Source organism: Gastrolobium bilobum, unplaced genomic scaffold (genome assembly GCF_033153095.1).
Source record: "Gastrolobium bilobum isolate Gb01-03AN ecotype WA unplaced genomic scaffold, APGP_CSIRO_Gbil_v1 utg80430, whole genome shotgun sequence".
NCBI lineage: Eukaryota > Viridiplantae > Streptophyta > Magnoliopsida > Fabales > Fabaceae > Gastrolobium > Gastrolobium bilobum.
The window spans coordinates 1-26214 of record NW_026899235.1 but is presented as its reverse complement, the minus strand read 5'-3'; the positions used below and the strand labels follow the sequence as shown (position 1 = coordinate 26214).

At 36.9% G+C, this 26214-nt stretch overlaps 2 protein-coding genes across 4 annotated transcripts; both read right to left on the bottom strand.

Annotated features, from left to right (window-relative positions):
• Positions 1-1471: 1471 nt before the first annotated feature.
• On the bottom strand, positions 1472-7145 carry LOC133288709 (PHD finger-containing protein 1-like). Of its 2 annotated transcripts, XM_061486529.1 has the most exons (6): positions 7021-7145; positions 4732-4817; positions 2549-2998; positions 2175-2387; positions 1956-2080; positions 1472-1868 (listed from the first exon to the last, which is right to left on the bottom strand). In XM_061486529.1, exons 1-6 carry the CDS (start codon positions 7090-7092, stop codon positions 1795-1797), a joined length of 1020 nt encoding a protein of 339 aa, XP_061342513.1. In that variant the 5' UTR covers positions 7093-7145; the 3' UTR covers positions 1472-1794. The 2 variants fall into 2 exon arrangements, with proteins under 2 accessions (XP_061342513.1, XP_061342514.1); XM_061486530.1 differs by lacking the exon at positions 4732-4817 and having other exon boundaries at positions 7021-7139.
• Positions 7146-10134: 2989 nt separating this feature from the next.
• On the bottom strand, positions 10135-14418 carry LOC133288708 (uncharacterized). Of its 2 annotated transcripts, XM_061486527.1 has the most exons (9): positions 14380-14418; positions 12850-13569; positions 12640-12765; positions 12441-12531; positions 12106-12263; positions 11938-11989; positions 11754-11830; positions 11580-11673; positions 10135-10679 (listed from the first exon to the last, which is right to left on the bottom strand). In XM_061486527.1, the coding sequence occupies exons 1-9, from the start codon at positions 14416-14418 to the stop codon at positions 10135-10137; spliced, it is 1902 nt and encodes a 633-aa protein (XP_061342511.1). The 2 variants fall into 2 exon arrangements, with proteins under 2 accessions (XP_061342511.1, XP_061342510.1); XM_061486526.1 differs by lacking the exon at positions 14380-14418 and having other exon boundaries at positions 12640-13635.
• Positions 14419-26214: the final 11796 nt, after the last annotated feature.

Here is a 26214-nt window from a genome sequence, read left to right as displayed (position 1 = left end):
AATCTTCCATGAAGTGCCACAAGATTTCCTTTAAATAATTATTTTGAGAAAGTCAAATCCTCCTATCTTTTATGTCTCGTTGAATTTGCATCCCCCAAATGTTGTTTTTCGATCCCAAGTCCTTCATATCGAACTCCCTAGCCAATTGTGCCTTCAATTCTTGATTTTGATCATTGTTGGGGACTACCCTAAACATATCATCCAAGCACAATAGCAAAATGATGTAATTATTATCATCAAAACTCTTGTGAACTCAATCTGTTGTATTCGAGGCAAACTATGAAGTAATCAAATCTCTTGTACCAACATCTTGGCTCCTACTTTAAACCGTATAGAGATTTGGTTAACCTGCAAACCAAGTTTTATTATCCTTTTTCTTCAAAATCTTCTGGTTGCATCTCATATATCTCTTTTTCAAGTTCTCCATGAAGAAAAACATTTTTTTACATCTAGTTGCTCAAGATGTAAATTGAATACAGCACACAGTGAGAACTACTGGATAATGATAAGTCTAATAACTGGAGAGAATATCTCATTGAAATCAATATGGCAAATTGACTCTTGTCAAGTATTATTGAAAAGAAGATGACAGAAAATTTAGGATGTGCTTACGAAATTGTATGAGGTCAAATCTCTTCACATTAAGATATACATGAAGAAGAGACTTTATACTCTTCGAATGAATGAGTTCACAAGGATAATGGATCACATCAACAAACTGACTACATTCTTTTCTCAGCTTATAGCATTGGATTACAACGTAGCAGAAAATGAATGTGGTGAGCTTTTACTCCAGAGTTTACATTCATATGATCAACTCATCATCAACATAACAAATAAAGGATTATTAGAGAAGCTATCTTTCAATGATACTATTGTTGCAATTCTCGAAGAAGAATTTAGAACAAAGAATAAGGAAGACAAATTGGAAAATTCAAAGCAAGCAAAGGCTTTGTTGATGACGAGAGAAAGATCAATGGAAAATGGCTCAAGTGGTAGTCAAAAACAAAGTCAAGGAAAATGAAGAATTAAAAAGGCTACCAATGTGGAAAGAAATGGCACTCGAAGAAAGATTGTTGGAATAATAATAAGAATACAGAGAAGCCTTATGAAGCAACTAATTCTCAAGGATGTGTTGCTAGTACCTTTGGTGAAGGAGAAATCTAATACAACCAAGCAATAATCAGTTCTAAAGGTGATAAACAACTCACTAATGTTTGAATAGTGGATTCAGGAACAACATGGTGTTGTACGCAGCCTTACCCGACTTGTGAGGGTAAGAGTAAGGGTCGATTGTATGCAATCATCTATGAATTTTTGCAAAGAAACTATTTTTCAAACTTGAACCCGTAACCTTCCTGTCACAAAAAGAACAACCTTACAGCTGCTGCAAGACATTCAAAATAAGTGTGTGAAATGAATGCAGCACAGTTGGTAAAGGTGGAGAAGAGAACTAAAGAAGGTTTCCTATTTCTTGCATTAATTTATCACAGTACATACATCACTAATTATAACACAGCATTTACACAATGCTACATAAGCTAATTGAATATGATAACAGATCACAACTAATTACTAATCTACCATCAACTATTCTAACCATGTTCTAACTCCTTAATCAGTTCTGACCAATCTGTTAAACTTGAACAAAATAGCAACTACACTATACCAAGAGGTAACTTTTGAGTGTTTTTCATCCATAACACCGGCCCATAATACTGACCTGAACTGAGAATTCATATTGAGAGTTGACACCGCAGATTTAGAAGCCAACTACTACTTCTGTTATGAGGATTAGTTGGACTGAGTATTCCCACTCCTTGGCTTTGTTTTGAAAACACCCCACATATAATACTTATCACAGATTCCTGTTAAATTAGATAAGTCATTGGATCAATAACCTATTAGCATAAATTTTCTAAATTTAAAGTAAAAGCACTAGTTTTCTAACATACGCCTATCGTAAGGAGGTAATAAATGCGAAGAAAAAATGAGGAGCTCCACGTTGTTAATGACTGCCTTGAGGGCAAGGTCTTGTTCAATTACATCGTTCAGCACTCCATCAAAGACTGTTTCATCCCTAATTGAAGTAAAAGAATACAAGTAATCAAGGGAAATATAGAACATTATATTACCAGTCATTATGCCAAATATAGTCCATTGAAGAAGCATACCTTTCATACTGGGGAAAGAAATAGACAGCAATATCATCACTATTAGGTGAAAACATGTCAAAATTCTCAGGCCAAATAGCACGCCTCAATAACATCTCCACATCAAGCAGTCTAGGAAGCTCTGTTACTACCGAATGCACTTTTGAGCAAGCTTTGCTTGATGTATAAGCAACAAGACCAAAATGTGTTGCCTTGTTCATTCTGAATTGCCCCCTATAAATGAAAACAGAAGAGATGTGAGTGAAGAAAATGAGTCCATAAATAACCCATTATGTGGGTGATCTCTCTCGGTCACATGACAACAACACCAACCGTTGTGCCAAGGTTCCATCTAAAAGCAACATCAACACAGAAAATGTAGTTAAAAATCTCACGTCCACAATGGATGACTAAGTGGCTGAGCACGGCTACACTTGTCAAACTCTGGATAAGACAGGAGCTGAGGCATTATGGCATCAGAGTCAGCATATTTTTCACACTCCAATGCTTGCTGGTCAGGTGAAGAATTCAAAGGACCTTTAGGCGATTCAGGCTCCTCTTGAAGAACATTCTCATCTTCGAGGATCAGCCATCCCTTGTTAATGTCATTTTTTCTAAGGCATTCAGCACTTTCACATTCAGATGATTTAACAGGATTTTGTTTTCTAACAGCACCACTCTCCTTTTGCATTTCCTTCCTGTTATATTTAGCTTCAGTTGCATCACTTATGCGTTTGCTTTTCTTCAATTGTACAGATCCACATTTGGGATTATTTGGAGCGCAATCCTCACATTTCCAGCTAACCGTTCCATCATCTTCTCTATGGAACTTGTCTAGACAATAACTGCAAATAAATAAAATACTTATTAAGCATATTTTACAAATATCAAGGAAAAAAAAAAACGGTATACAAGTATACAACATTTACACCCCAGTTTATTATGGCAACAGGCAAGGGACAATTAGGGAGCACCTTCATTTCTTCACTCGAAATTATTGAGTATATGTGGGAATTGTGGGTCTAATCAGAACAAATATATATAAGCTGGTGCAGCGTATATTAATCCTAATTACAAGAATAGTAAGCTCCTTAATCAGAGCACTACACATTAACAAATATTAAGACATCAAGCATATATATTGTATGCACCTTGTTTGTCACATATATAGTTGCCTTGTAACACTCTAAGGGATTTAGTGAAATATTTGTTAGCTGGTCATTCAAATTCACAAATGCAGTATCAGTTTCTCAGGACCGAATCTTCTCCCAGTGACAATCGATCTCAATGTACTTCGTCCCTTAACAAAAAGAAATGATTGGAGGCTATATGTAGAAAAGCTTGATAATCATATACAAGCTTCATCGGTATTGATCCACATATGTTCACCATTTCAGGCAACTGCCTTGACCATAAGAATTCAAATGTTGTAGTTCCCATTGCTTGATATTCAATGGGAACTGCCACATTTGAACTTAGAGTTAAGATAGTTACTCATAAAATTGAAAATATAAATCCTAACCAAATGAAGCTCATGTGTAATAATCTATAATTCTGTACATATAGCCTCAAATCTAGCCATTTTTTAAAGGACCAATTGATATCGTTAGACAGTTTATTGTACAGTAAATTAATTAGTCCATTAGTCATCTACCTAATTAAGGTGCAATTTTATGAGTTAGTTATATTTGTAATTGTCATTGTAATTTATATTGCACAACATATTCTTTTCTTTTTCTATTGAAAAAATATAACTATATCCTTGTTTTGCTGGATCAGACACATAATTCAAGCCTATTATCTCTAATTTTACTCATGTACTCTATTTCTCTTTTGATCTTGTACTTTCTCAACATATAGATCTCCAAGATTCTTCTGTAATTTCCCTTCTCTTATAAGTAAACACATAAATGTAATTTAACCATTTATTGTTTGGTTTCTTAAAAGGCAAATAACCCGTAAATGTTAAACGAACATGATATTCTCCACCAACTTTAAAATAAAATAAAAAATCTCTTATTTAAATTCATATTAACATGTTTTACCTCATATTTGAATGTGAGTCTCAATATTTTTTTTCTTTATTTTTTATACTTTTAGTTAGATAAAAGAGAGTAAAGTGTAAATTTTTAAAATTAGACACTAACCATGACTTCCTAGTTTTTTTATATGGTTTATATATTAGCGAAACGAATACAACAAAATCAAATTTACTATATTATTTGCTAATGTAAAGAGTAACATACTAACCAACCATATGGGGTAGGTTAATTAAAAAGAGGTTAAAAGGTTTAGTTATACAATTTATTTATTTTTTTGATAAACTAGTTATACAAATTTTAGTTACAGCAATGATGTGATTCTTTCTTGTTTAGTAATAGTATACAGTTTTACACCAACAATGTATCAAATTTATGTTTACTAATACTTAGGTCCATTTTTTTTTGAAAAAATATAGACAACACAATTTTGGCTAAATAAATTATACAGCTAAATAGAACCCCAACTAATTATCCAAACCCCAAAAAAATATTGTCTATGTTTAAATACTCAAAATGACAACTCAACGCATACATACCTATGCTCAGCACAAGCTTTACACTGGACACAGTATATGAGGTGCTTCAAATCTCCTTTATCACCACATATTAGACATATATTTGTCTGTAAAGATCATTGAAACAATTATAGACACACATTCTAATCCTATGCCATGAAACAAGCAATAAGCTGAAATGTTCTTAAGATAAAGGGAAAATATTGCCATCAATGACCATAGATAAATTCTTAATTGGGCGAATATTGAAATAAAAGAAACATTTGAAATGCACACGCACACACATACATATAGAAAGGGTCCTATCAACATTCACACACACATATATAGAAAGGGTCCTATCAACATTCACACACATATATAGAAAGGGACCTATCATCATTCACACACACATATATAGAAAGGGACCTATCAACATTCACACACACATATATATATATATCGAAAGGGTCCTATCAACATTTGCTCTCAAGAGCATGTTTGTTAATAATGAATTGCACAAACTGAGACGAATTCAATGCGGGAAGTCTAACCAACAATCATCAAACGTAACATTAACTATTCCTTGACATATCTCCTATTGGAAGATGTTAAGCAATGGAGGCATTCCCATGTGGATCCCTCAAAAAGCTACCCACACGTGTGTTACTTACAACAAATGTTGTATAAAGTTACAACTTAGAACTCTTCTAAAAAAAGTAAAAAGGATTTTAGAAAACAGTTACAATCATTCTAACGTCAAAATTACTGTAAATTTAGAATATAACTTTTTATTTCTTTTGTACAGGAATGTAACTTTTTTTTTAACTTCAGTATGTTTGTAACTTTCTTCAAAATTTTTGTAAATTTATTTAAGAAATTGTACCTTTATCAAACATTATTGTAACAGATGCATTCAGTGGCTTTTTGGAATGTAAAAATGCCCCTAGAAAATGCCATAAAAGAAAGGGTAGTGTTATAATAGATTTAGTTTCATGGTAAACTCTATATGTGACAGCATATCTATAATTGATAATTTCATAAATATGCATATATTTCATAAATATGCACCACAAATAAGATTCAACATGAACCAGAGCGACCCGTTAGCTTAAGCTTTTTCTTAGAAAAAAGTGTTTTTTAAATTAAAAAATATGTCAACTTTTTTTTATAATTAGATAAATTTTTCAAAGAAAAGAAAAGAAAAAACCCAAAAGAAAAATAAATAAATCAGTGTTAGAGTTTTGCTTCGAAGTCAAGAAGAATAAAAACTAATATTATAAAAACATTTTTTTATTGAAGATATCCAAACGCACCTTATACTAAGGCAACTCTAAAAATAATAGGAGTATGGTAATCAGGAAAGTTCATGAAAATAAGATTATATTGTATTTATTAAATTATTTTAGTAATTTTTTAATTATTAACAAAAATACATGTTAACTGAAAACAAAAAATAAAAAAATAAACGCCCTCATCCATAGGGGTCACTCGGAGCCTTTTATGGGTAAATTTTCAACAAGTAGTGAGTGGAATAAATGTAGAGGAGTACTGAAAATACCCGTCAGCCAAGAGTCTTTCGAGCTTAATCGTGGATATTGTACATACCAAATTTTTGGTTTAATTGGTGCTTTATTTAATTTCATTAGAAAGTGTTGAACTCTTCATCTCGTAATATCAGGATTCATGTAAAGAACCAATTCAGCTCGAGAATAATTTAAGCTGTTAGATGAGGGTTTATATTATTCTATAATAATAGATTCCATTTTGAGGTTAGAAGATAATTGGTATAGTAAAAAAAAAAAATCACTCCCATCCCAGTTGAACCTGACTAGCTAGTGTGGGACGGAGGTAACTCTTATACGCAGTCTTACTATTGTATAACAGCAAGAAAACTGTTTCCTGAATTCGAAACCATAATAAAAAAAATTACCACCGTTTCAGTTTCAATTCGCCCTTAATTGTGTTGTGAGTGATTGAGTATTGGAAGGTGGTGTCCTTGATTAACTGGGATGTGGGGTTTGAAGTGAGAGAAAAGTGTAATTAGCTGTTTTATACATCTACAAGTACAATTACAAGTACATTAACCTTTGACTACGACTATTCCGTCAAAATTCTCAATAACCCCATGGCTGCGAAAATTGACTAAACTAGTTCTCGGTCTTTCAGAAACAGTTTACAAGTAAAATACTAAAAAGTATTTAACATAATCACGAAATAAAAGAAAAAGAAAACGAAGTTAGCTGCACACAGTGAAATTCAAGGGTTTGAGGTAATGGGGAAAAAAATGAAAAGAACAGTAAAATGAGTTAATTAAGAAATGGGGTGTACCTTTTCGACGTCAACGGTGCGTGGTTTACTTGGTGTAGGCGAATCGTAAAAGCCATAAACTTTAGGAACCATCGTCGCAACTCACAACCCCAAATCCTATCACTCTCTCGCCACTTGAAACCTCACCAAACGCTGAAGTTGAACGGGTCCTATACCTTTTGTTTTGTTTTTGTTTTTGTCTTTTTTGTTCTTTTTAAACGTGTCCCACGCCTTCCTTATTAACCTTTGTTAATATTTTAATTTTTTTGAAAGCACTATTCTTATGCCACGTGGAAGACGAACAATTGTATGTAACTTTGTACCATGTTCATGCCCAAAAAAATTAGAGTGATTCGGGACTATCAAATTCGGTATTATTTTTTATTAAAAAAGGAAAAAAAAAAATTAAAAAATAGAAGAAATATTCTTTTTGATCCTCAAGAAAAAAACACGTGACTTTTAATCCAATTAGTTAAAGGAAAAAATATTTGTCTTTTTAAAAGATATAACTTTGTGGCATTTTAGATACTAACCGTTAATTTTCATTAATCAATTGTTAAGATTTATTGGATCAAATTTATTAATTAATTATTAATTCACAATAAAATCCAATAAACGCTAACCATTGATTGATGGAAATCAACTATTAAAATCTAAAATATCACAAAATTATATCCTTTATTAGAATAAACGTTTTTCCCTTAATTGAAATTGTGATCTTTCAAAAATTCAAAGAAGACTCATGTTAGTCCTTCAAAAAGATTAATCTGCATCTATTTTGAATTTTAAAAGTATCTCGAATTAATATTTTTTTTAAAAAAATTAAATTGGGTCTATATTTTTTGTTAACGACGAAAAAAATATTTTCTCTGTAAAAATAAAATAATGAGTTCGACACTGCTGATGTACTAAAACTTTTATCATCCATGCCGCTTCGAAGGAATTGTCCCCTACACATCGGTTGATTTAGCGGCTTTCAACCGCGTGCATTGTTTGTTTTGTTTTTTTAGTACATCGTGCATTGTTTTTTTAACCTTGAAGATGTCCTAATTTAAAAATAATAGGTGTTCTGATTTTTATTTTATATAAATGAATTTAATATCTCTCGTACTATAAGAGATAAAATTATCTCATACGAATTCATATTTGTTTTTTCTTTCTTCTTTTTATATGATCCCACGTGATTCACACCTAATTTTATATAAATTATGAAAAATATTAAACTCTAAAACTTGGTGAATTTTTAAAAGTTTTCATCTACATAAATAATCAGATCCTTTACTTGCATGCTCGTTTTGTTTTGTTTTTTTTAAGAATTCGTTAGTATTTGAAAAAAAACAGTCTGAAAATGTTGTAGAAAAAACTAATTTTTTTCTAAATAAATTTATTTAAATAAACATAAATACGGCCATCAAGAATTAGGTATAAAACTTTGGTTGGAATCTCTTACTATATGTCACTTTGATATTAACACATGGAATGGTGGACCCCATTCCTTATTATCATATAAATTAGTTATATATTTTTCATGAAAGGTTATGTTTATCATTTCTTTTCTTTTACAATTTCTTGCAATTACTTTAATAATTATGGAATTAAAATTAAATTAACAATTACAAAATAGCATTAAGTGAGAATCATTTATTTAATTTTAATCTAACAACCATAAAAATAATTGTAAGAGATTATGAGAGAAAATAATGGAATTTGAGAGTAATATTGTGTGGAAAGAAAATGTTGGGGATCAAATTTTTCATGGCTTCGGACCAGATTGGAAGATGGGGGAAAATTTTCGGGGATTGGTACTTCGTTTTATTTGTGTTGTTCAAAAGTTTTATTCCTTTTCGTATTCAATCACTTCCAAACAATAAGAAAAAGCTATCATGTCCACACTTTCATCCCCACTCATAGCCATTATCCACGTCACCCCCTGAATTCTAACTAAGCAAAATAAATATTCTATTTAAAGTAGTTTAAACTTAATCAAAGAATTCACATGATTATAAGTATGGGTATTCATCAACCGATCCAAATCGATTCAAACCGCAATGACCAAACCGAAAAACCGATAACCGAACAAATCGAAAATCAAAAAATCGAAAACTGAAAAAAAAATCACAATTTTTAATTGGATTGAATCGATTTTCGGATTGCTTAATACTGATCCAATCCAAACCGATCCAATATAATAATTCTCATCTACTTACTTTGATCTTTCTCCAATCATAATCCAAAAATTTCTAAACCCAAGACTCATTAACCCATCAACTAAACCCAAGAAAAAACCTACTCACATCTCATCAACAAAATTTCATATGCGTAGAGCTTAATATCTCATTGTCCCCCCAAAAAAACTATATTATCGTTTACTGATGCTTTTGTATTTCAATTTTTTTTTACAAAGCCAATATATATATAAAAGATGTTATCTACCTGAAACATTTTAGGATTTTCAAAAAACCGAAAACCGATCTAATTCAAACCGAAAAAAATTAGATCGGATCGGATTTGAAAAAAAGTCCAAACCGAATGGATGATTATATGGCCAAACCAAAGGGATTGGATCGAATGATTTTTGCTTCCAAAACCGATCCAATCCAGACCGCGAACCCCCCTAATTATAAGGCCACAAATATAAAAAAAAAATTAGTTTTATAATCACTTACATATCACATATAGTAATGTACTTTTTAATTATCGAATCATTTTTAAATTAGTACAAGCTAAGCTATGAAGTTAACGTTAGTTAGTAAGGCAATTCCATAAACTAATCAAACTCATATTGGAACAAAACTTCAATTTTTTTTTTTTTAATCTGTACCTATTGTATATGTTTAACTACTATTCACAAAAAAATGTTACCAATAAAAAGATGGGAATCCTTGTAGCCTGACTCTACAAGCAGACCACTTCTAATTCTGAACTTAGCAATGAACATACTACTAACCGAGCATGACATGGCTCAGATACCACAACCTCCTAAATCCATGCTTCAAAATTTTCCAAGTTATACTAGGAAATCCAAGGCCTTGAAACTAATTTATCACTGTCCACCTTTACCAAGCAAAGCCACCCTTGAATATGAAGAAGTAACCCGGTTATTCAGCACCAATAAAGCCAAGACAGACCTAAAGCCTACCTAATAGGCAATCCAAAGTTATGGAATGTTTTGATGGTTCCATCACAACCAGCTGCTACAATTGATAGTCCCCATGTTTCTGATACACAATTATCATGGGAAGGATCTTTGAGACATAGCTGTTGGTGATCAAACTCAACTTCTTCAATAGGCAAATCCAAACTGGGAAGCTTCTCCTCTGGCCATGTCATAGAGCCTCGGCATGTAGCATCAATGGAGAACCAACTACTACAAGAAACTCGTTCTGACTCTCTAGACACAGAAGCAGCTTCTAATTGGTGCTGCATTTCTGATGAATAGTGGGCAAAATCATTGTCAAAGCCCATTTGTTCTGCACTCATGCCTGACCAAGGTATTGCAACAGTAACCCCCTTGGAGCGAAAGTACTCACAAGAATGCTCGGATTTTGTGTGTTTGGAAGAAGCATTTTCCATGTCATTGAAGTTCCAAATATAGACGCGAGAGTCCTCTCCAACTGAAACTATATGTTTTCCACTTGATGTAAATGAACCAGACATTTGACTTCCTGACCATGGAAGGCCTGCAAATAGTAGTATGATTCAACCAAATTAGAATATTCCATATCAAGAATGCAGATAGTGGAAAAAGATTTATCAATGTTCCAGTGAGTTTTGCAATCATATAATTAAAAGCCACAAATTAGTAAAGCTAAAGTCAAATATCAGAAAAGGAATACATGCAATCCACAGGTAAAACCTATAACACACATCTAAAGCTTGCAGGTGAAGCGTGGTTACAATATAGGAAGTTTTAAAAAAATGGAAAGCATGCATATATGAAATGGATCAAACACATCATTCTTTATTGGAGAAATTATGTTAAGTGCAAATGGAAATAGCCCAAAGTAATCAATCAAAGTCATGGGGTCTCTATCTGCAGATTAGTAATGCCAAACTGAAGTAGTTTAACTTCAAGAACTTAAATACTTAATCAAGAATCAATATTTTTAACCTACCCGTGAAGAGAAATGGAAATAAAAGATTTTCTATCGTATTTGACATGCATATTACTTTTCATTAGATTGACAGGGTAGGCATTAAATTAAAGCTGATATGTTTACCAATCTCTAAAACAATTGCTCGTGTCTAAAAATAGCAGAGTGCAACAAGGACAAAATATTAACTAATTCAAATAGTTATACGGTCCCCTGTTTAAAGCAACAGATTCTTTTAAAGATGAAGAGAAACAGACATTAATGGAATTAAAGGAGCTGACCACTAAAATAACAAACAGAGACAAAATGACAGTGATTTAATCTTAGCAAAACAAAAATGAGAACATTTAGGGAACCCATCAACATGCCAAGGTCACAAGAAAAGTGATGGAAAAAAAAATACAAAACAAAATTTACAACTCAAGAGAGAATTTTGAAAGCTGTCCTAGCATTCTCTCACTAATGGATCAACACTTAGTGCTCTACCTTTATATTTCTGAACAAGTTCAACACCTTCCAATATCCTTATCTTAGAATCTTCTGATGTGATCATAACTTTCTTATGGTTATTCTGGGAAAACTGCAATGGAATAAGGGTAGTGTTAAGAAAGGAAGTAAAAAGTATAACGTTTTAGCAGTGAAGAATTTCAAGAATAAAACCTGAATGCCAGTAATCTTGCTGCCAATTTTCTTCTTCCCATTGACATGAATCTGCGCCTCAAGCTGGAAATATTTTCCTAAACCATTAGAAATTCAATTTAGAAACTCCTTTTAACTCATGTCACTCTCCTATTCTTTTTTGCTAAAGAGAGTAATTGGTAATTAGTAACCCACAAGTAAATACCTGAAGCAACATAGAAGCGGCAAGTGCCTGTAAGCGAACCAACTACAAATCCCTGCATGAGTAAATAGTAAAAGGTTAAATATATCATGGAGAAAAGTTTCCTGAATTGTGACAAGGAAAAAGACATACAAAAATATGAAAATATTCATTCAAGTATTCATAACATACCTTTCCGTCTGGCTGGTAACTTATAGCACTTATGACATCTCGTATGTCTGCCCAATCAACTACTCGCTCTTCATGTATCCCCCATATTCGGACTTTACCATCTATGGAACCACTGATGAAGTAATTTTCATCAACGGGGTTGAATTGAATGCATGTCACTGCTTCCATTTAAATAAGAGACACAATTAGGATTAGACTTGTTGGATATAGGTATGCTAACGTTTCACATTAAAGCAAATTATGAAAATGAACAAAGCATATGCTGAAAATTTATTAACAATTAAAAGATGATTACAGCAAATGAAGATTAAAAGCCCTGGTGCTCTTACACTTACCGTAGTCTTTGTGATGGAAAACACTTAGGCATTGACAACAACCAATTTGCCACAAGCGGACAGTTTTATCCATAGAACTAGAAAGAAGAGTCTGCAACAGGAAATTTAGATCAGATTTAATACAAGTTGCAATCAGAACAAATAGCATTTATCAAATAAATAAGGGGAAAAATAACAAGCTTCTGCAAGTTAAACTCACATCTGAACTAGACCAAGCCAAATCCAAGACATCACTGGAATGACCATAAAATTCTTGCATTGGTGATTCTTCAATTTTGAAAATCTTATTTGGAAGAACAATGAAGGATTGGCTTGAGCGTTTCTTCTGAGAACAAGAGATGTCATGTTTCGCTTTGCTAACAGCACTGTCTTCTTCGGTGAAGCAATTACTGGATGTATTCATTGATACTACACGCCATATGCGTATAACACCATCTTCACCTCCACTAGCCAGATACTTACCACTGGGACTAAATTTCATTGTCCAAATTAGGCCTTTGTGTGCTCTAATCTCTTGTCCCATATATAGTGCACTGAACTCCGTCCACCTCTTTTTATTCCGCCTTACTTTAATTCTACGAGTTTTATTTGTCCCTTTACTCAATTTTGATCTCACTTTCCCTCCACCTCCTTTCTTTCTGTTCACAAATTTGTCCCACCAATTTTTCTTTTTCTTTATACCAATATCAAAATCCCCAAAAAATTCTGGTAGAACCTCAGCTTCTCCATGTCTAAGCTCTTGATCTGAATAAGAGAGCTCATACACCTTCCCTTCAACACTTGCATCTGATTTATCATCCGGGCACCCTTTGAGTTCATCAAACATGACTTGTGCTTCAGAAGTTGGTTCACATCCTGAGTGAACCAACTTCACAGGAACATGATCAGTAGCATTTGAGACTGCTCCACTGCAGTCCCTGATCCTCTCCAATCCCAACCTAACTGATGAGGAATCATAGCTCATCATCTTCTCTTGCAAACAAACCTTGGGAGAAGCATCATCCAAACCCATCATCCCTTGTAGAAACCGTTCCCTTCTTTCCTTCACACTGAGAGGCTCATTCATCCAAACATCATAGCCAAATTCTTGAGGAGGTGACAGCCAATCAACCGAGTCAAAGAACACATCATTATCTGCTTCATCAGAGATCAGCATATCTTGTACTCAAAAACAAACCTTCCACATAGGAAATAAATAAATAAATAAATGTCACTTCAAACCCTTTCCCCTACAATCAAAATCCACTTCTTTGCAACACCTTAAATACCAAATGAAACCCCACCACCCCCAAAATCAACGGCCCGAGTTTCTCTCCCTGATTATGCGAAACTCAACGGAATATAAAAATGTTACCACCACCACCACCTCAAGCAGGGACCATGTACGACGAACCAACCACAAGCTCCACAAAACAACCAATGACAACACTTCTTTGCATGTTCAGAAACCCCTCACTAGGATCCCAATATAATAAACAAATCATCCCCCAAACCCCGATAAAAAGACTAGAAGAAACACAAACCAAGATATTCTGAGTTGGAACACTACACACCCCCTCTTGAATATTAAGCAAAAGCACCAAAATTCAACATTACCACCGACCCTTCCAGTTATGGTGGCCAAAGCAATAAGTCAAGGGTCATACAAAAAATGTGCTTCCAAGTGCAGTGAACCGAACCCAAGGAATAGTGGTGTGCCCCGGTTCAAGACACGAGAGAAACTGGCGGAGGAAGGAAATTGGTGTCACCCAGAAAACAAACCAGCTAAGTAACCTCGAGATGTGGGGGGGGGTTTCGAGATTGTTGTAAGATTGTAACCGCACGCGCGAGCGACAAAACACGAGCGGCGCGACCCGATAAACAAAGACGCTATCTTTCTATGCACCTATCTCCATCTCTCATTATCTGAAAATTTCAGCATCAGGGTCATTAGCTTAATTAAATCATCATCATCATCATCATCATCATTATTGAGCATATTTGCATTCAAAGTGAAGAGACAAAAAGTACAGAATTTTTAAAAGCATTTCCATTTCGAGGGTGACCTGGTACATGAAAAGAATATGCCTAAATCAAAATCAATGATCAAAATTCAGACAATTCAACAAACAGGAACCTCGTGGTCTTTTAACTGCAAAATGGTCCTCTTTTTTTATTTTTTGGCTAGTGTTTCTCGTGAAGGGAATGGAATAGGGTGTGATTCGAATTTAAAAAGTGGAGTTAATGATGTTATTAAAACCGTACGGTTAGATAATTCCAGATTGATGATTTGTATCATTGTTTTAAACCGTATTAATGGCTTTTAAAGTACTCCGAACAACAAAAGTTAAAAAAATAAATAAAAAAAAGAGTGAGTGAGAGAGAGAGAGAGAAGAACGAGAGAAAATGGAGTAGTAGTAGTACTAGTAGTAGAAGTGATAGGCACAAGTAGTACTGGAGCTATGGAAGTGTTGATAGAGAAAGCGATGAGTCGCAACTCTAAAAGGCCCTAGTAGTGATAGGTGTCCACTTTTGAATCATCGTAGGGATTCCTTATTACAGGAAAAACATTATGCACCGACTATCTTCCTCTGCAATATGCAGTTCAGTTTTAAATTTCTTGGGGTCCGTGTTTCAGTGTAATGTTTTGCTTGCGCTTTTAATGAGGGGTTGTTGGTTTTTCTAGCATGGTGCTAGCTGCTACCTAGCTCTCTGGCGCTGAATCTTCCGTTACGATATAGTCTTAGTTGGCATTTGATCTAATGGAAATATGTCTTCTTGTGAACATGATAAACGGTTGCATAATATATTTTTTATTGAGGGACAATTTTTTGGTTCATTTACTTATGATATCTCTTTTTTTCATATTTGAAAAAAATTTCACTATCTTTTAAAATAAAAAGCACATTGTAAAAGTTTGTTTAGATAAAAGATGTATCGAATTGGATATATGTAATACACTGAAGATTTGTCCTTTATTAAGAGAAATATTTTTATCATCAAACAAATTCACTGTTTATTTAATCATTATTGGATCATATAGAGAATGCTGAAAAAAAATTTAATAGAGAGAAAATGCTAATTTAATAATACTTAAATAGTGAATTGATAGTGAATTTTTTTTGTAGTAAGAATATTCTCCTTTATTTTATATATATATGTATATATATAGTAATATTATTTTTGTAATCGCTTTAATAGCAACGACAAGTATATGGTTATGATTTCTCACATTTAATACTTTCATCCTTTGTATAGTTATGATTCCCTGCATTTAATGCTTTCAATTATATATATGGCAACTATTTAATTACTGCACATACAACAGCAGAAATATAAATCTCTATATATATATATGGGATAGGATCCTTTGACACCGGTGTCAAATTTTTGAAATTTGACACCGGTGTCAAATTTTGAAATTTGACACCAAATCCCAACCGTTGATTTCCGCCAATCAACGATTATCATTTATTGGAATTAATAATTAATTAATAAGTGTAATTCCCAATAAATGATAACTGTTGATTGGCAAAAATCAACGGTTGAGATTTGGTGTCAAATTTCAAAATTTGACACCGGTGTCAAAGGATCCTGCCCCTATATATATATATGGGATAGGATCAACTTACACCGATGTAAGAATAATAAATCTTACACCAAATCTTAACCGTTGATTTCCGTGCATCTAACAGTTGAGATTTATTGGGAATTAAAAATTCATTAATGAGTGAGACCTAATAAATCTTAACCGTTAGATGTAAAAAAGTAATGGTTAAGATTTGGTGTAAGACTTATTATTCTTACACCGGTGTAAGATGATCCTGCCCCTATATATATATATATATATATATATATATGTATAATATTCAATGTCTCTCGTGTTATAGTAAATATAATTATTTCCTACACATATCAAAGTGTATAAAGTTCATTTTTTTTCTCTTATCTTCTTATGATCCCACACAATTTCATATGTATCTAGGAGATAAAATATCTTCCAAGAAGAGAAACATTAATCTCATATATTATAGATTTTATTTTTTTTCATATTATAAGAGATTTTATATATCTATACACACACAAAAATATATGACTTATATATATATATATACATATATATATATATATATATATATATCTTTTCTCCTTATACGAGCCCGCATGAACCACATATATTTTACTGTGTATATAAAAAATAAAATTTAACTCCTATAACTAACAAATATTATTCCCATAATATATATACACACCTTGGGTTCCTGTTTTTCTTTTATATATGAAAAAAGTGTATATCATTTTAAAAGATGTAAAGTTGTGTCATTTTAAGTAAGAGTAAGAGATAAATAAAAAAGGAGAGAGTGGACAAAAAAATATACACTTGAGTCATTTGAAAGTGAAATGATATAAATTGTATCATTTGAAAGGACAAATATTTTTCTCCTTATATATATATACAAACACCACCTTGGGTTCCTATGTTAATGCAATGGAAAGGACCTTTCTCTGTTACCACTTTTTATCACCCCGAGCTATCAGTTCTTTGAAAGCCAATCCCGATTTTCACCCTTTTCTGCAAAAGGGGTTTCAGGAAAAAAGAAACTTCTTTGAAACTGAGCTTGTCCTTTTGGTTGGATTTTTGAGCAACAAGCCACAACAAGAAACTCACGTGCCTCAGTTGAAATTGAAACAACTTAGAGAGAGAGAGGAAGGACTCATCATCCCATTTAAGCACTGGAAGAGTTTGGTCACACAGGGTGTGTGGTGTAGGGTATCCCTGCAATTGCAAGGACGTAAGGAGACTATGGCCATGCCATATCTCTGTCTTAGTAGCTTGTTTAATCACTCTCTAAGTGGATTGCTGGTAAAATGGATTGGAAGAGGACCAATGACACGTGTCTGATGAAAGAAAATCAGTGAAAATAATGTACGATAAGATGGATCATAGTATACATCCATCGAAAGCTTACAAAACCTCCCTTCACTGTCACACACCCTTTCAATTACTCTTGCCACATCCCTTCATTCCCCAGTTACACCCCTTGATTTTAATTTGAAAAGGTTATATCACAATTATATAAAATATTTTATATTAATCATACAATAAAAAAATTACCATATAAATATGAGTTTTCCTTAGTACTGTTCAAGGATCCTAATTAAGAAATTAAAGAAAAATATTAAAAATAAACTTTTTTAAAATTTTAATATATTAAATAATTTGTGTATATTAATATTTCAAATCTCTTTAACAAGTGTCGCGTATATATATTACCAAGACAAGTGCAAAGAGATAAAATTTGTTCGAAAAATATAGATGGTAGGTGTGGAGCCACTGCCACAGGAGTGTGCGGTGAGAATCCCCTTACAATTCTTAAAACTTTGCTGCTTTCATTATCTGCTTGGTGTATCCCAAAAAGATCCAAGCACTAGCTGTAATATAATAGATGTTTCACAATCTGGCACTCGTGTACTGCTTCATACAAGTTGTTGCAGGTTCGAAAGACTGCACCACAGTCATACCATGGTGCGCATAATGGGTGGAAAACAAAAAAATTTCACAGCGGAAGCATAGACCATCTATACACTCCATGTATGAATGCTTTTCGTTGAAACGAAATAGGGTTTCAGAATTACCTTTACACTTGTAGGCGCAAAAAGATGACGCCCTCCAATGGTGATCCACACGATTATCTCCTTCTTCTTGCAAACGAGAACTCTTTCTCCTTGATCCCTCCTTATCCTCGGTGGCTGGCTAGGCGCATGCAAGGAAGAGGCTACCAACTGTTTGGATTATTTTTCTCAAGACTATAAAGGTGTCTTGAGGTTAGGTGATGATGCAACAAGAGAGAGAATGAAAGGTTGGAGCTTTTTCTTTTTCGAATTCTTCACACACATAGGAGAGATGATGCATCAGGTTTCTATAAAAAAATTGATCAACCACATAAGCCCCTCCTATGATTAGGCGCACAAGTTAAAGTGATGAGAGAGACTTTTCTTGATTCTCTTCATCTCATTATGCGCCCCACATCAGCTCCCTTTAATTAGGCGCACACATTAAAAGGATGAGAGAGACTTTCCTTGATTCTCTCCCTTGATTAGGCGCCCCTCATCAGCCACCTTTAATTAGGCGCACATATTGAATGATGAGAGGGACGTTCCTTGATTCACTCCCTTTAATTATGCCCCCTTTAATACCTTTCCTTTCCTCAGAAATTTTGTTGCAACGGTATTCATTTAAATTCTGAATTCAAATGAAAGAGTAATTGAGAGAATCTTCATCCAATCTCTATTGGATTATTCCTTTAAATAATTTTTAAATTATTCTCAACAACCTAACCTCATAGAATTTAAAATTCAATTTCAAATTTCAAATTCTAATTTGAAATTTAAACTTAAATATAAATTCAATCTTATCCAAGTTCGTAATTCGAATTCGAAATTCAAATTTTAAATTCAAATTCAAATTTCAAATTTCAAAATTCAAAAATTCAAATTTCAAAATTCAAATTTCAAATTTGCCCAAACCTTATTTTGGTCAACTCAACTCTTTAACTTACTAGGATTCATGCCCCAAGGCTTCTTTGGCCTATCATCATATTTGAGCCCATTAGTGGAGGAAACTCTTGCACCACTAATGCCCCAAAAGGGCGCATGGATCAAGTGGGCTTGGAGTCCCTACTCCAACCCAACTTGACTCATAGTCTTGACAAAGCCCAATAACTCATTATTGGTCCAAACTTGCTATAACTTGCAATAAGGAATAACCTTCGTGTGTGACCCATTAGACTTAATTAGTTACTGACATAAATAAACTTGAACCATTTAAACACCTTTAAAAGTCTCAATCCATTTAATGACTACATGATACACTAGCAATGCTCTGTAGCCCCAGAACTAATTGAGTTGATCAAGTGATCTACCTTTCTGATTTGGATACCGTGCTAGCATTATCCCTCACATCGTCATTCACATTTAGTCGAGAGCAAGGATAGAGTATCATCTCTCTTTATTGACTAAATATAATATTTCACAGGAACTAGGAATTTTCTTCTATTGACTCTAAGACAGATCATGACTCTTCATGATCTCTTACTATGCATAGATTCCCGAGTCAACTAGAAGTCATCTCAGCCCTACCGGTCTTTGTGAACGACTAATCCCTTACAGGGGATTGTGAGTCCTTTCGGCATGTCCATCTATACTCATGTATTCGAGTTATACCCAAGAGTACACTGTTCTCCCCATTTTTCAGGTGTATAGAGTTGTACAGTCAAAGTATAACTCAAGGACATAGTATTCGATGACATCCTAAAGTCTAGGACGATCCGCACTACCAAACGTTCAGAGACTTTTCAAATCCAATGATACTCTCTATAATGAATCCTTGTGGAGTCTCTAAGCGGGTCAGTTCAGTGCTATCTGTTCTCCAACAGATCCACCCACGACATCAGCTAAGGCATCAGCATGCAAGTAGATGATGTCGTACTAGTCTTATTGAGATCACCAATACCCTTTCTTGGTGATTCAAGACCAGGAACAGATTTTAGGTAATAGAGATTCAGTGTCCTCGGGTCCTCATGATCATGATCCCTATCATAGATCCTCGAGTGAACACCTGTTCTATTCCTAGGGTCTTTATCCTTAAACGCATATTAATAATAAAATATTGGCGAGACATAAATATGATAAAGACAAAGTTTGCTCAAATTTATGAATCATGAAATACCAAATAGAAAAAGGTGTTCATATGATAAAATAGATTGTCTCTAGGACACCTATATACTAACAGCTGTGATATGCGCATTATCATGTGCCCATAATGATTAATGAATAATATATAAAAAAATTCATGAAATATGTTTTAGGAAGTTCGACATAGATCTTTTATATGTCGACAAAACAATCATACAGTATACATTAGCTAATCAATTCACATGTTCAACCAGCTCCTCTAAGTATATATGCTTATTGTTGTTTGGTTGTGTACCGTTCGATACTGTGAGTCCACTATGTACCCTAGAGGGTAATGTTATTATATGGATTATACCCCTAGCTGAGGTAAATACCAGGCTAGAAGATAGTATTCCAAGAGGTAGCAAGCTGATATTAATGGCAGACAAATAGTAAGAGTATAACTTGGAAGTAAATGGGCATAACAACAGTACATAAAAGATAGATCCCATCCCTTGTGCCCAAGGGTGGTATTTATAGGAGTCAAGGAGTCTGATCCGTTAGGGCTTACGTATTGGAGGTCAACGCTCCTTGGGATTCGTTATGAGGAGCTGACACGCCTGGTGCTGCTGTGATGCAGAGTCTACTCTTGGGCGATGTCAGCATGCGGCAGCAGGGCGGTTTCTACTTATGGTCTCTGGGCGACCCGCAGAGCATATGGGGTTCCAAGGTAAGACATTTTGGTGTCTTACCTTGGGAGGCGAGCTGCCTTGGGGCATGCATCTAGGGCCAACCGGTAGGGCTGACGTGTGCGTAACTTGGGGTTTTGGGCTTAGGCTGTTTGGGGCTCTGCGAAACTGGGCCATCCATGCTTCAAGGCCTTTGGGCTTCGGATGTGGTTAAGCTATCCGGAACAGGAGCCCCCCAGCTTGGTAGCAAGCATTGCTTGGTGCCAAGATAGGTTGTCATGAACGCCTGACCAAGGCGAGGCTGTTTATAGGGCCAACCTTGAGGCATCAGCGGCATTAGGTCACGGCCAGTTTATAGGCTGTCTGACCGGTTTGATGTCTCGATTGTTCTCTGGGCGTCAGGTAATTATCAGAATGAGCTTACGGTTGATAAAGCGTCCTTAATCGTGGGAGTGTAGTGGGATACTTGGTTCATGTCGCTTGGTATGGGTTGTACACTTGTCAAAAGTGACGGTTAACTTTTACGGTTTTCAAAGGGTTGTAATGATGGCAGTTTCGCCATTGTAATAACTGCACGAAACCCTTCGTTGCGCAGTACGGCGCATTAATTTCGACGTGAGCCTTGTCTTGTCACCCCAAAATTACCTAAGGGTCCTCCATCAGGGCCACTTGTTGCTTGACAGTTGTCACGATCTGGCGGTTACCCTTGATTGACCTTCCACGTGTACGTTGATGAATAGTCCTTCTTCTTTTATAAAAACGTTAACCTTGTTCTTATCCACCTCTTTCAAAATCTTATAAACTTTCTCTGCAACCTTCGTCAATCTCTGGCGTTGTTCATACTCAGCTTTCTCCTTTTTCGCCTGTATTAATCTTCGCAACTTCCATTGGGCTTTGAGGTTCTACTTCTTGCTGCACATTCTCTGGTTCTGTTGTTCTTGTGTAAGGACTTCTGGTGGTTAGGACTCCTTCTTTTCTTCCTTCTTTCGGAAACTCTTTAGTTACAAGTTCGTTGTTCTTCGCTCCTTTCTCTTTACCTTGAGATTTATTTCTTGCTTCTGCTTTCTTCCCTCAGTTATGGTTAAGTTTAGTGAGATGTCGGCTGAGGAGTTACTTGGGTTAGGAGGAACTATTAAAGAGGAGGAGTTTGATGAGGCGTTTGATTCCCTTGACAGCCTTGAGGTGGGACCTGCTATGCGTAGGTATCTTGCCAACCGCCCTCTTTGGAGTGGTGATAGCATCCTCTCTCTTACCCCTTTAGTTCCTGGGGTTAGTTCTCTACCCTACGGTAGGGTACCTGAGTTGTTAGGTTTCAGTGAGAGTGAGATTTTAGACCTTCTACCGGAAAGAGCTCTGGGGGCTGTTGTTCCCTATTCTGGTGAAGCTTGTGGGACCAGTAATCGTGCCAGAAGGGTCAGTAGTTGCCCCTCTGAGGGGGATCGGCGCGAGCCTTCTTCTCCCATTCCCCAGGATAGGTTCATGAGGTCCTTCAATCGTTCATCTGGTGGTCGCAGGCCCCGGCCTTATCGCCGTTCGTCGCGGCGTTCGTCCTTCGGTGCTGGACGACTTATTCGCCCAGTATCTTCTATCAACCGTGATCCCCGATATCGCCCAATGGAAACGCGCATCCAATCTCCAGAGTTAATCAACCTGTCGCCTTACGCACCTTAAATAGTTATATTCCTCCGATATCCAATTCTTTTCATCGCCGCATGTACGACGAGTCAACCGACAACCGGTTGGGTAGATTTCATCCAGAAGATGCTCGACTCACTCGCTATGGCGTGTGGGATGCCATCTTTGATGACATAGGATTGTACAAAATTCCACCCGCCTAGTGGCCCTCTCCACTTACACACTCAGATTTTTACACATCTGAGTCCGAAACTTCAGACTCTCCAGGTAACTTTCCACTTTGAATATGTAGCGATGCTAGGTTTATTCTATTGTAGGGCACGCGCTAACGACGTAGAGAGTGAACCAAGCATTGCGTGAGTTATGAGGCTGTGTGTGAGGCATGAGGGTGAGATGTGAGCCACGAGTAATTTGTCAATTGTAAGCTTGTAATCTTCTTTGATGTCGACTATCGTGTTTGGCGTTTGACTGTGTTTAACCCTCATCCCAGGTCTGCTAATAGCCGAGATTCTAACGGCGCATGGCGATTGTGGAAACTAGCGAGCGTTATTTGGCTCGTAACTGGGTGGATGATGACGTTTTGGAGGCGGAATCTTGTTACGTTGAGGGTGCTGCTTTGGTCAAAGATTACAAAAATGAGGGGAATTTTTACTTTACCGAGGGAGGAATTGATGACCACAAGTGGGATTTTAAGTCTGTGAGTTCAGACACTCGAGTTTGTGACAAACCTGGCCCCAAGGAGATTTCTCAATGGCGTTTTCTAACTTATAAGACTCATTTCACAGACCAGAAAGTTAGGTTTCCCTTTACTGCCTTTGAGATAGGAGTGCTATCTCATCTAAGGGTTGCGCCTTCGCAGTTGCATCCCAATGCCTGGGGGTTCATGCGCGTGTTTGCCAAAGTTTGCCAACACTTTGGGTGGGTGAATTCGGTGCGGTTGTTTTTCTATTGTTTCCAGGTATCTTCTTCTAAAAAGAAGCTGGGATGGGTCTCAATAAAGGCGGCGACATCGGTGGGCGTGATGTTCACCACATACGCGGATTCTTACAAGAAGTGGTGATCAACATTTTTTTGGGTGCAACCTAGCCTTGAGGAGGGTGAGGTTCCATTTTTTGTGGACCGGGAAACCGATACAAGTCGCTTTCCGCTGTATTGGTCCAAGCAGCATTACGAGCTCCCTGCTAACCATTACTCGTATAACTATGGGGCTTTGTCTCCTGAGGACAAGCTAGTAGTTAACTGGTTTATTGAACATAGAACGAAAGAATCTTTTAGCCCTTGGCCTACTAAAAGAGTTTTGTGTTATGGAGGTGGGCGAGGACCTAACGTTTCATTATTCCATTTTCTGTTTTAATCTTCTTGGTTACCTTGAACTTTTCTTTATATACTAACATGTATCTTCAAATTTGACTCTGCAGTCGAGAGTTTGCCTATGGATGCGCCGGCTATTGCTCGTGCGGCGGCCGAAAAGGTTCGAGGCGGGAGTGGTGCTCCAGTCGCTGCGTCACCCGCCCAAGCAAAGGGAGGAGATAGAGGCAAGCGAAAGTTAGTGCAGGTTGCTAAGACCAAACTGCGTTCTGCATCTGACATTCCCGCCGAGGTGTTGGCCCAAAAGAGCGGTGGTATAGTTATAAGGGATCCTCAACCACCCAAAGAGTCCGCTCCCAGGGGGAAGCAGGTGGAGGCTTCTTGTGCGGTGCCCAACCCTTCTTCAGGTGATAACGATTCCACTGGGCCGCGAAACTCTGGACAGAAGCGGGTTGTTGAAGGGGACTTAAACTCGTTACAAGGTCTGAAAGTGGCTAGGGTTGAGCGGGCTGACTCTGGTCAGTCAGGAGATGGTTTCTCCATTGGCATGGAGAGTTTTTCGGGTGCTCCTGACAGCGACATAATGTCGACAGCTAATATTCCGACTGGGGTGGGGCAGTCCGCTGCGGCGAGCTTCCGAAGTGTCCCATTAACACCTTCTGTTTCTCTTCAACAAATTTTAAAGTTATCGGAGGCCGATTTGAAAACTGCCTTTCCTCATCTTGAGCTACAAGTGGTAATGCCTGGGGGTGAGGACCGCCCCGCGACTTGTATGTTGGCTGGGGGTGAGGACCGTCCCAGTCCAATTCTTGGCAGGGGTGAGGACCGCCCCGCGACTTGTACTTTGGCTGGGGGTGAGGACCGTCCCAGCCCAACTCTTGGGCGGGGTGAGGACCGCCCCGCGACTTGTACGTTGGCTGGGGGTGAGGACCGTCCCAGTCCAATTCTTGGCGGGGGTGAGAACCGCCCCACGACTTGTACGTTGGCTGGGGGTGAGGTACGTTGGTTGGGGGTGAGGACCGTCCCAGTCCAACTCTTGGGCGGGGGTGAGAACCGTCCCGCGACTTGTACGTTGGCTGGGGGTGAGGACCGTCCCAGTCCAACTCTTGGCGGGGGTGAGAACTGCCCCCGACTTGTACGTTGGCTGGGGGTGAGGACCGTCCCAGTCAAACTCTTGGGCGAGGGTGAGAACCGTCTCGCGACTGTGTATGTTGGCTGGGGGTGAGGACCGTCCCAGTCCAACTCTTGGGCGGGGGTGAGAACCGTCCCGCGATTTGTATGTTTTAAAACTTCAAACAAACAAGCGGAGTGACAAACGAATTGGGGGGTGATAAACTGTCATTTTATTAAATACAGGCTACCTGCCTCATTAAAAACCTCTCATCACCAAAAAACCTAATAGGCTAAAACTTTGGAGAAAAAAAGAGTGCAGTGCGACTGTTACATTGTGACTCAGCTGTAATATTTAGTGAGTTTGTCTGCATTCCAGGCCCTTGGAATGGCTTTCCCGCCTAACTTTTCTAAGGCGTATGATCCGCCGCCCAAAACCTTTGCTATTCGATATGGTCCTTCCCAATTCGGAGCGAGCTTTCCGTCTTGAGCGTTCTTGTTTCCTACGTCGGCTCGCCTGAGAACGAGGTCAGAAGTTTGAAACTTCCTGAGGATGACCCTTCTATTGTATCAGGTGGCTGACCTTTCTTTTGACTGGCGATCAGATTGCGCTGCACGTTCTCGGATCTCTTCAATTAAGTCAAGTGTTTCTTTGAGACCTTAACTGTTGGTTACCTCTGTTACTTTCTCCTTTCTCCAAGAAGGTTCACCGATCTCGACTGGTATCATAGCCTCTGCACCATAAGTCAAACGGAAGGGGGTCTCTCCCGTACTGGATTGGGCGGTTGTCCGATATCCCCACAACACGCCATGGAGGTTTTCAAGCCAGGCTCCTTTATGGGAGGTTAACTTCTTTTTTATTCCTTTGGACAACATCTTGTTAGCTGATTCGACTAACCCATTAGATTGAGGATGTTCTACGGCTGCAAAGTGGTGCCGAATTTGAAGGTTCGTCATCAATTCTCTGAACTTAGAATCGGTAAACTGGGTGCCATTATCTGTAATAACCTCTCCCGGGATGCCAAAACGATATACAACGTTTCTCCAAAAAAACTTCCTGACCTTCTGAGAAGTGATGGTCGCGACTGCCTCGGCTTCTGCCCACTTGGTGAAGTAATCTATGGCAACGATTAGCCACTGTATACGCCCCGTGGCTTTTGGGAAAGGTCCAAGAATGTCCATTCCCCATTTGTGAAAGGGCCAAGGCGATGTTATCAAGGTCAACTCCTCTGGTGGGGCTCTATGTACGTCTGCGAAACGTTGGCACTTATCGCACTTCTTGACGTGGTTATAAGCGTCTCACTCCATGGTCGGCCAGTAGAATCCAGCTCTCAGCGCTTTCCTTGCTAGAGAATGTCCACCTATGTGGTGGCCGTTAA